Raw genomic sequence first — 12,079 nt, forward strand, 5'->3', positions numbered from 1 at the left:
GGCAAACCAGGGAAAGTGTCCTTAGAGGAAACAAAGAAGGATACACTAAAATTATAATCATTTGTGAGCAAACTCAAAAAGTTATTTTACAATAAAACAACTTTAAAACTAAATAGGTTGGGAATAAATGGCCAAATGAAACCATTTTTATTTTAATCTCCTTACAATATGGGCAGACGTGGACAGACCCAGAAACAGGAGTTATCAGAGAGATAAGCTAGGAACATTAATTAAAACTGGCATTCTGTATGAATGTGAATGATAACCAACTGTAGACCTAGAACAAAGTAGATACAGTCAGACTAGGTAGAGTCTACATATGAGTTCACAGGTCATGAAACTGCACTTGTATTGATGCAGCTGCTTTGCAACTGTAGAAAACCATGAAATTTTACTTCAACAAGTCAGAAATAAAAAGGCTCAAATTATATGGTGTTTCAATTTGGATGAAAAGATAAATCGAGATATTCCACTGCTTTGACAAAGGAGTCACATTCTAAGCTCAGTATTACGGAGAAATTCTAACACGCTGTCATTCCCCTTGGGCTATTTAGTTTGTTAACTTGGTGATGGAATCCCACAAGCCAAGGGCTTTGCAAAGGGGCTTGCAGCGCAGAGGCTGCAGCGGGTTCTCTGAGCCCTTTAAACACTCAGTAGAGCAGTCGATCCAGGTCTGTAAAAAAAAAAGGGGGCACAGCTGCCCACTGGCAGTGTGAGACTGATATTCCCAATTAACAAATTTAAAAGAGGTAATGAAAAGGACTGGATTTTTGCCTCCAAAAGGACAGGCAAGAGAGCGACTCAACAGGTGGAAGAGGCTGATCTCCTACCAGACAGAGGACACTGCTCCTCAGCATGGAGATATTCTGTCAAGTTGCTCTGTCACCTCTTACTAAAATAAAAGACCAAGTTGGAAATTTCACATCAGAGCAGCTGTGTCCTAGACGGCAGAAGGCCTAATCTATTCACAGAGAGGAAAGAACAATAGTTTATTTTAATCAGTAAGGCAACTTAGACATACGTGGAAGCAAACCTCCCTAACTTGGGAAGAATTTTTCTTTCTGTAAGATGAAGAATAAGCAGATTTTTTTTTTCCAAGAATCCCGGAAAATGTTTTTTTTTCCATAGAATCTAGTTCCTAAAGAACCAGTTTCAAAACCTAAATATAAAAATAAAACTAACATTTTGGTGTTTTTCTAAGATAACTCGAAATAAGTAAGAGGAAATTATGTTTCAGATATGGAAAGAGAAATTCCGTGAAAAAAAATACATTACTAAGTCAAAAAAAAGTGACCTTATTGCAACCTCCACATAGAAGAAATTGCACATAAAATGTCTTCATCTTCAATATAAGAATGAGATTTGAAGAAAAATATACAAGAGATCAATTTCCCTGTTGTATTCTAAGATCAGTCTCATTTTTTCAGTATTCTTCTTAAAAATACTTAACTGGAAATAGATCAACTGCAAGTGAATTCACAGGCATAAATATTCATTCATTACTATTTTTTCTAATATGACCTACATATTAGAATACATTAGTAGAATAAAGATAGTGCACAGTTCCGTATCTTTGTCTAGCCTCTGAAAGTTTGTGTTTTATTTTTGCATTTTAGTGACCTCTGGTGGCTACATTCAAAGCAAATTACTGTTAACCAATCACCTGAGTAAGAACTTTTTATTAAAAAACAAAACAAACCAGACAAACAAACGAAAAATAAAATTCTTAAGAAAACAACACATTAAAGGTTTTGGGAATACAGTATACAAAAGTTTACTTTAGCATGTAAAATGAGGATGAAGCTTCATTTCTTTCCTAAAGTTTTTCTGCTTTTTCAGGAGTTAACATTACTACCATTTAACAAACTGTTTAAACAACAGCAATAAACAGGTTAATTATGCCGATTCAACACCAAATATAGAGGAACTATCCTTAAAGAAATGTGCAAATGGGTAAACAATTATAGGAGGTAGAAATGACGAGATGAATTTCAATATGAAAGGGCCAGCAGTGGTGTCCTGTACAAGCCCTTATTAGGTCCTGTGGTACTTTAAAAGTACACAAGAAACCACAAATAACTGGAAGAGTGCATAATGAGGAAACAAAGAACTGCAAAGGGGCTGTGGTTGAGCGACAAAAATTGGAAAGAAAACTTGGTATACACAGCATGGTACACATAGAGAGCAAAAATAATTCCAGAATAGCATCTTCACGAATTCTGAACTGACTTCTCACACTTGCAAACTAAGTTTTGGGACTATAGGAGATAGTTCTACAGAGAGATCACCTCTGTCCAACAGGACTCAAAAATGCAAACAATATTAGAAGTTAGTAGGAACTGAAAAGGAAACAATATGGAATCAACTATAAGTAGGCCAGTCACTCATGTATCTTTAGTCTATAAGACCTGGATCACAGAAAGTTATTTTAGGTTATATTGTTATCCTAATATTAGGATTCAATTTTTTCCTCATTCTGATTCTGTGTAAGCATTCTAAAATATTTTTTAAATTCAGAAATATTACTTTGGGAGAAAAACTTGGAATTAATGTCATCACAGCAAGCACGGCAGGTGCCTTTTGAATGGTATAATAACTCAGACTTGCTAAGTTTTAAAATATATCCTCATTTTCCCAATGAACGTATGTAAAAATTAATTTTAATTCACATAAGAATGGGAACAGAAAGCAATCATGAAAATTAATTTTCCTTTCTAGTCCTTCAGTTTAAATGCTCAGTCTCAGACTTACGCATATTTCTAAACATGCTAGGTTCCATTCATGAACAATTTTTATGTTCATATTTTTAAAAATGAACCATTTTTAACAAAATAATATTATAGCTCAATGTAAAACTACTTCAGCCTATTGCTTTTACGTACACAAAAGCAGACTAGGATATATATTTTTTGAGATGGAAACTGAGAAGCTAGGAAAACTATCGCTGACGATATTAGTGCTAAACACCTAAACAAACACCTAAAGCCAAAAGTTTTGTGGACATCTGAAAATTACTTTCAAGTATTTTTACTGGAACTTTTAAAAGTTAAATATCAGGAAAATCTACCACAGACAAGAGTGCACTTACTTAAATTGCAACCTGGAATTCAATTGACATGCAACTGTCTATATTGAAAGACTTTGACCAAACTTCAATGACTGTAACCATAAGGACTCCTTCCCTACTTTGTAACCTTATTTTAAAAACAAAACAAAAACAAACCTCTAAGTAACAAAACTAATGTTTAAAGTTTTTGAGCTTTCAGTACAGAACTTTGATGTTAAGCAATATAATAACAGTAATCATTCTTAATGTTCACTAAGAAGAAACCAGAACAACCTAGAACAACAAAATAATCCTTAGCCACATTGCCAAAGAAGTCAACTATTAACCATGTTCCTACATGTTCCTACACGCCAGATCTGCAGAGTATGGAGGCATATTTGTTATGTGTGTTTAGCAGTTATTTCTCACATTCAAACACTCCTTACATTCAAATCCTGACTTCATGAAGTAGAAGTAATGTCACATTCACACTTTAAACAAATATTAAATAGCAGATTCTGTCAAGTTTATGCAATTTGTGTGCATGTGTCACATGCAAAAAAGGACGGTAAGATCACTTTGTCTAATCAGTCTTCTGTTTAAGTCAACTACTGACCACGGAAAATGAAAAAAAGATTAAAAATATTTTTCTTCTCCACAGAAAATGACAACCTTCACCACATACATTCTTCAAGAACTGTGAGGATTCTCAGATTAGTCCCATCTCAATTACTTTTTGGAAAAAAAGGATTTATAAGAGTCAATTGTACTGCTTTTATACTAATTACAGTAATTACATTTCAGGATAACCAATTATGTCAACACATTTTTTTCTTGTTACACACACATGCACAAGAAGTATGAGAGTGACTACTTAATATTCTGAAAAGGAGGAAAAAAACGCTAGAGTTTTATTATTGGTGGGTAGTTTTGCCACAGGTGAGTAAAGATCAGAACCTCAACTACACAGGAATAAACTCAAAGGTTTATACATTTAATTCATTTAATTAATTCTATTCCCATTTACACACATGAGAAAAAATAAAGCAGGATTTAAAAAAAAGAAAAAAAAAGGTGTGAAATTTTCTGACATAAAAAGTAAAAGGATTAGCAAAACTGCCTCCCCTCGGCCTCCCCCCAAAAAAATAACTTGAAAGTTACCTCAGAAACAGGTACGTTTTCTCCAAGTTCAGATGTGTGTAACGCCAGTAAACCAATCACTCGAGCAACTTTGGCACGTCTGCATATCAAACAATTTTTTTTGTGGTGCAAAAAGACTATCTCAAAAATATCACAATAACAATTATGTCTCGTTTCTATTTCACACAGATTGCTAAGGACAGGAAATTTTTAAAGTGCTATTTACAGCTCTCATTTTCTTCTCATTTCTGTTTTCTTTGTACCATGAAATTATTTCAGTATTTCAGCTCAATTAGCAATATATCCATGCATAAAGATATTCCTTTAGCACTGAAGAATGAAGGTTCTTTAGTTTATTGTAGTCTTACTAATCACTCACACTCATGTTCACTTTTACTATAACACAGAAAACCCCTGTGGATCATGTTAAACTTTTCAGTATAGTTGACAAAACAGAAAATAGATCTGTATCAGCAAATCAGTTTTAAATGTTTCATTAAAGAAAAAATTGGAATAATAAAATCAGCATTTATGAAACAAACAGTAGAGGGCACTATCATATTGAAATATTTCTGGCAGGTGTTTTTTAAAAAGCTACTGTTATATTAGTAGTTATTTTACTACTATCATGGTATGGGTTGGTTTATTCAGAAATGTTAAGTAACACTATTTGATACATCAAATATATCTTCTGTAATCTTTGGTCATGTGAAATAGAAATATACTAATTCAATGCTAAAAAGTTTCAATATTATATACATGTTCATACTGCCGGTCAGGTACCACAGCAGTCTGACATGCTAAATCACTCCTCAAATACCCTGCTAAAGAACATATTTAATGAAATACAGTGATAATTCCATATTTTGGGGAAAAAATCATTATTACTTACATATCCCAGTTGGCGGCTGCACGAAGCTGCTGTATCAGTATAGGAAACTATAGTTTAAAGAAGACAAATAAACATTAGTGATTTTCAGTGATCTGGTATGTGCCAATATCAAAGTATCAGTAATTTCATAAAAATAAATTTGATAACATTTGCAAAATTATTATCATACACAAATACTGTAGATATTATCCAAACATTAATTTAAAAAAAAAAAAAAAGGCTGAGAGTAAAAATACAATGTATTACTATATTCTTGCCTTAAACTAAACCACTAAACATATGTGTGTTTAAAAAAAAAATAAAAAAACACATAAACATTTTTTGTTATGAATGGCACTATGCAGAGGAAAAATACTCTGATACTTTCGTCTACAAACATAGAGATCATCATACAGCATTAGCCAGCAAGTACTTAACAAATGAAACTTATTTAGTGAGAGTGAACAAAAACAGTTGGTAAATACTAGAATAATTAATGGACTGCTAACACACCTAATCAGCCACTTAAGAACCAAACTGCATAATTAATAACTTGTTTCTAAAATTCCTGTTAATTGGCAGTTCAATTATCAGATTATTGTCCCCCCCAAAATTCTCCAATGATAATGGAATATACCTTCCAGCAATTCTGCTTCCAATTTTCACAAGAATTCTATGGCATAAGACCTACTATTGCTTCCAACTGAATGTTCTTCATTGAATTCTTCCGGCAGTGCAATTTTACTCTTAATATCTCTATATTAAATGATTGCATGTGTCAGAATATGACTTAGGTGCATTAGCATAATATAGGAAAACAAGATATAGTTTACTTTTTATTAAATAATGGGAAAAATAAGTATATTTCTCTTCTGCAAATGTAATACTCTGAGAAATACGCTGAAATACTACAGAAGATATAAGCAAAATTGTTTGTCTGGGTAGAAAACAGTTCTTGGAAGCTGAAATCACCATTTAGGTACACACTAAAACAGCCTCTTCAGAGAACATGCCCACTCTTTGAAGCAGGGCTTAATGAGGTTTTACTGTACGTTCTTTAGAAAGTTTTCCTTGCTATTCTTAACAGACATATGGCCAAATAAAATTAATTTAACAACTCAAATGATAATGTTTTTCAGTCTTTTCTGTCACTTTATGATTTATGAAGGCTCATATTTCATAGTATGTTAATTCACACTCTCCATCAGGGTTTGGTTTTACTCCAATCTTCTTCCTAATACAACAAATCTATATGTAAGAGTATCTGAAATCTAAGAGAAAGAATTAGTTTCCCTCAGCTCTTTTAAAAAACCTGACATGGAATTTAGTATTTTTTTCATTATTTTGTACTTGTTTTAACATATTATTTTTTATAAGTACACCAATGATTTCTTGAAATAGAACTAAAAGCAGCTGATTTTTGCCACAATAGTAAATACGTAAACCATGTTGATTCCTTCAAAGCTTTATTTACCAGCTGAGAGCTAATTAGCCTGCTTGCAACTTCCTTGTGGACCGCCACAGTACACAGATAATACAGTAAGTTCAGTTTAGAACGTGCTGCTCCTGTATTCTTCTCGGTGGAATCCAGCAGTGAACATACTCGTTGCAAGAAGTCGTTCCAGTCCGTATCTTTCATAGATGATAACTTCTCAGCTAACCATAAGAATCAAACACTTAGTTAAAGATAATGGATCTTTGATGTTGCTTTAACACACAAGAAAGTAGCATCAACAAGAACAGATAAGTTGCAAAGTTTGAATCTAATTATTATTTTAGTACTTAAAATATTCAACAAAGATGTTACAATTCATGTCTGAAGATTACAGAAATCAAAAGAGAAGTAATAGAAGAAAAAAAGCATAAAAATGTAGCAATAAAAGCCTCAAAATATTTTTCAAAGTGCAACCCATGTACTTCATTTAAGTAAACATTTATTGACATTACATCTAAGAAAGGTAGTAGTTGTTGTCCTTAATCATTACTAATTCTTAAGAGGAAAGTCAAGTTTCACTACAGGGAATTTGAGGCAGAAAATACTGAAAGTCAGTGAAATCTCAGCAGAATCAATAAATCAAAACTGTGTATAGTTGCTTATATAGTAGGTATCCATCTAGTTAGGTCTTAGTAATATCAGAACATAGATGACTTCAGGAGTAACATAGAGAAGTCAAGTCACTAGGACAGTGAACATAAATCCTGTGCTTTGATTTGCTGACCATTGCACATGAATAGACAATTTTCAAATACTTCCTTATCAGTCTCAATGGATAACTTCACTCTAGGAGCCATACATTCCCTCAGTTTTAGTTAATTATTTATTAATAACCTTTCTGCCATCCTGGTATGCTCCAGTACAGAGCATTTAAGAGCATGTCTTCTGTCTTTCACTCCAATTTTACACTTAAGTAACAACACCTACTTGTAATTTACATTAGTAACCATGAACAGAGGTTTGGATTCCAGCTATATATCTTAATTTTACCATACTATCTTTAATCGTTATTGACAAGCAGCATCAAAATCAGTGTCTTCAAAAACAATCAGAAAGATGTCCAGAAAAAAAGCTACAACCCTGAAAGCGTTACAACTACAAAAGCCACTGTCCCATATTAAATAAATACAGACAACAATAGCTAAACATATCAGAACATCAGCCTGATAACCTAGCTACTTAAATGCAATATGAAGTAAAATACCACCCCCTTAGGCACTTGAATCTGATTGTTTTTGCCTACGATGTTAGTCAAATTAAAAATATTTGCTGTAACTAAAATCTTGATTGGGAGACTGGGGAACATTGTGTTCCTTTCCAACTACAAAATTTCTTCAACAACTTAACTCTACAAAATACATACTTTGTAGAGAGAAAATGTAACTTTTATGTCTAGGCTTCCTATGTGCTATGTGAATTCTAGAAGGACTACACATCTGGCTGACATACCTCTTCAAGGTCAGTAAAGTGTAATAATACTTCCTTAAATAGACTAGAGGAAATTTGCCAGGGGAACAAACATTACACTCATGACAATGAGCAGCCTTTTGTTTTCAGAAATAACAGCAGCCTTTCTAAACGTTAAAAACAACAAATGCCAAACAACTCTGCACTATCTTCTGGGACATGATTCCCACAACATTTCATTATTAAAGGTGGGGCTGTGAAGGCTGTCTATTATTATGGGTGATCAACACCGCACATTTTAAGATTCTGTTTTAATTTGCCTCTCTACTTTTGTCAAATATAATCTATTCGGTTGACTATTTCAGTTGTTTACAAAAAAAATTAACACAGGGAAACAATGAGCTCTTTAGGTGGGGAAAAGGCTGGAAGGCATGTTCCTATGAGGAGCAGCAGAGGACACAGGGTTTGTGTGGTTTGAGGAGAATGAGGCTGAGGGGTGACTCCATTGTCCTTTCCAGCTAAAGAAAAAGGGAAGTGGAGAGCAAGGTGCTGATCTCTTCTCCCCAGTACCCAGTGCCAAGGCATGTGGGAATGGCTCACAGCTGCATGCATCAGGGGAGCTTCAGCCTCGACATGAGGAAACATTAATTTACAAAGCCAGTGGTCAAACCCTGGAACAGGTTTCCTTGAGAGCTACTCAATGCCCCATGCATGTCAGTGTTCAAGAGCCATTTGGATAATGCACTTAACACTACGCTTTAACTTTTGGTCACCCCTGAAGTGGTCAGACAACTGGACCAGGAGGTCATTCTCAGTCCCTTCCAACTCAACCCTTCTCTTTCCCTCCATTCACAGTGAGTCTAATAATGATAAGATCATTATTTGCCTGAACTGTCAGAGGGTTTTCAGCTCCAAAAACACTTTCAAGGACACAAATCAAAAAGGTTACAAGTAGAAATAGCATTTTATATTATTTTATTTTCCTGAATCTAGTTCAGAGCCGATACTCACAGGCATTAACACAATGCCCATATGTAGCCAGGAGGAAGCTGATGCATTCTTCAGTTCAGTTTGAAAAAACATCCTTTGCAGCATATCAAAGGCAAACCACAGAGCTGCAAGGGCAGCAGCAGGAACACAGGCCAAGCCGTCCTGGTTCCTGAAGAGTGAGAACGTGAAGACTGAGGATCAGGACCCACCACACACAGAAGAAGAAGAAGAAGAGAAGTTGTGTGGTACCATGGGTTCTTTTCCAAAGCATGACACGCAGCAATGACAAGCTGGCTTTTGGACTTGTGAAACTTGCTCCGGCGCTGGGCTTCTTGGCCTGGGATGCACGACTAGCGCTCTCATCCCTGCCCGGCGCTTGCGTTGCCCGCAGGGAGAGCTGGCAAGTGGCAGCTGCGGATGGTGCAGCGAACCTGCAGCCCCTTCAAGCACGGGCTGCCCTGGACAAGCAAGAAGCCCTGGGGCAATGGAGCCCAGGGAAGAGCAGAGCTGGCTCCCTGGCTCCTGCTACAAACTTGCCCTGGGCAAGGGACACCAAGAGATCCAGAACAGCAGCGGTGCCTTGGAGGTGCAAGAGCAGTGGGCAAAGGGCTCAGAGGAGCCCTGAACAGGGGCTGTGCTCAATGCGACAGAGGTTGAGAAGCAACACCCGGGAGCACCCTCGGGGCCCGCCCTGGGAGACCGTGGAGGACCCCGGGAGCACCCTTGGAGCTCAACCTGGGAGGCTTTGATGGTCCCCGGGAGCAGCCTTGGGGCTCAACCTGGGAGTCCGAGGAGGACCCCCGGGAGCACCCTTGGAGCTCAACCTGGGAGGCCATGGTGGACCCCGGGAGCACCCTGGGGGCTCAACCTGGGAGTCCAAGAAGTTCCTCCCCCCGGATGCGGGGCACGAGGGCCACCTTCGTGGAGCAGGAGCAGCAGGCACCCAGCCACAATGGCCCAAAGGTGGCCCAGGGCCGAGGAGCCGTGCTCACTGCTGCAGAGGAAGGCAAAAAACCCCACGGAGACACTTGATACTCACGTGGGGGAAAAAAAGCCTTCCTCCCCCAGCTGCAGGACACGACAGGCCATCTTCGTGGTGCATGAGCAGCAGGCAGGAACCAAGCCAAAAGGGACCAGAGGAGCTCTGCAAAGTGGTCATGCTCCATGCTGCAGAGGAAGGCAAAAAACCCCCGGGGACCAGGGCCAATCTGCCCCGGGGGAAAAAATTCCTTCCTGACCCCAGTGCTGGCGATCGGCTATCCCTGAGCATGGGAGCAAGACCTGGCTCCTCGGCCCACAGGCTGGTCGTGCTGCCCAGGAGACGCTCAAGCTCTATTCTCCCTTGACTTGGAGCCCTCTCAGGGGCTTCCAAGAGCACCCAAATAACCCTGGCCTGATCCACCTTGGGGGCAAGGATACTTCTATACCTGGTGGGACACCAGTGGTTGCTCCAAAGCACTGGGACCACTGGCAACATTTCTGCATCCCATTTCTTACAGTTGCTGATCCTGGCTCTGCACGGAATAAGGATGATGAGCTCTGCAATGTTCCTCAGGATCTCATTCCCTTGGTCTTGCCATTGCTATCCAGCTGAAAAGACCTTACAGTATCGGGCACCTACAAGTGACAGTGGTTCTTCTCATCTCCTGAGGGGCTTGCATCTGTTCTCCAAAGTCTGAAGCAGGATTTTCATCCATCAGATGGGCTTTTAATGTGGCCCCATCCTGATCTGGGCTTGGAGCAGAGAACCTCCAGCAGCCTCATCTAGCCTCTGCTCTTCTGCTGTCAGCCCCCTGCAGCCCAGAGACCACCTCTGGTAGCCATCCCCTATCTGCATCAGAGCTGACATTCGTGAAACCCTGCAGGGAGGATGACCAGGGTCACAAAGCCTTTTCTGAGAGGACAACAGGATTATTCCATCAGCTGCAGGCTAGAAGAAAGCCAAAGAGATGTAGAAAGCATGCCTAATTTCCTCAGTATTCCATCCAAATGTACCAAGTGACATGTGCTTCTATGCTGTCCCTTATGGGGAGGTTGGCTGCTTGGAAAGAAGTCCTGAATGGTTTTGTGCTGTCTACCGTATCCTTCCTTGCACTGTGATAGCACATTTCCTCCTTTGGTTTTCCTCCTTGATATCTTCCTTGAAAATAATGGCATCCCTCTCAGGCTTTGTCTTGCTCATTCCAGCTGCTGTCTTCTTGTCTACACTGTCCATGCTCCTAACCAACTACTTTTTCTTTGTTTTCATCCCTGATGGACTTGATCTTTTCTGAGGCTGAGGAATAAGAAATGTCCATAGTGGCAAAGGCAAGTGCTCAGCAGGGCTTTGCACAAGATTTGGCTTTCCTATGGAAATGCCTTGCCTGGCACACCAGAATGCATTTTCCTGTGTCACATTCATGGCTCATAATCCCCCTGTGACCTACTCATGCCTCCAGGAGCATTTGCCTACACTGATGTGTCCAACTGGTGCCAGAAACTCATCATGATCCACCTGACATTGTGTTCCCTGTTTCTACCCTGCAGCTCTTGACGCAGGGTTTCTTGATGTAGGGGATATCTCCTGCATCAGAGCTTCAACTGGGAGTATGGGGGCTGTAGAACTATACTGTGAGACAGAGCTTCTTTCTTCTGGTTCATGGATGCTGAGGACATGGGGTTTGTCTGCTTTGGAGAGAAATAGGCTGAGAGGTGACCTCATTGCTCTCTACAGCTTCTGAGAAAGGCAAATGGAAAGGAAGGTGCTGATCTCTTCTCCCTGGTACCAATTGCCAGGACACATGGGAATGGTTCAAAGCTGCGCGCATCAGGGGAGCTTTGGACTTGACAAGAGGAAACTTTTCTTTCCCAAGAATATGATCAGTCCCTGGAACAGGCTTCCTGGAGAGCTGGTTGATGCTCCGTGCCTGTCAGTGTTATAGAGGCATTTGGACAATGCCCCTGAACCCATGTTTTAACCTTTGTTCAGGCCTGAAGTGGTCAGGCAGTCTGACTACGAGATCATTGTAGGCCCCTTCCAGGTGAAGTCTCCTCTCCTCCTGTTCCTACCTCCTCGTTTCCCTAGCAGTGTATGCTGAGGAAATCTCTGATGGCATTTCTTCCCAGTCCTGTTCTAGCAGAAGGCATCAAG

The 12,079-nt window shown here is 39.0% G+C and overlaps 1 protein-coding gene across 10 annotated transcripts in view; it reads right to left on the minus strand.

Annotated features, from left to right (window-relative positions):
* The window catches only part of ULK4 (unc-51 like kinase 4), a 240,114-nt gene that overhangs the window by 203,239 nt on the left and 24,796 nt on the right, over positions 1 to 12,079 (minus strand). For all 10 annotated transcript variants that reach the window (XM_065051789.1, XM_065051784.1, XM_065051781.1 and 7 more), the window contains 3 exons: positions 6,532 to 6,713; positions 5,079 to 5,125; positions 4,208 to 4,286 (listed from right to left, as the gene is read on the minus strand). In XM_065051789.1, coding sequence (XP_064907861.1) covers positions 4,208 to 4,286; positions 5,079 to 5,125; positions 6,532 to 6,713 — 308 coding nt within the window. The remainder of the gene's footprint in view (positions 1 to 4,207; positions 4,287 to 5,078; positions 5,126 to 6,531; positions 6,714 to 12,079) is intronic.

Source organism: Columba livia, chromosome 2, assembly GCF_036013475.1.
Source record: "Columba livia isolate bColLiv1 breed racing homer chromosome 2, bColLiv1.pat.W.v2, whole genome shotgun sequence".
Taxonomy (NCBI): Eukaryota; Metazoa; Chordata; class Aves; order Columbiformes; family Columbidae; genus Columba; species Columba livia.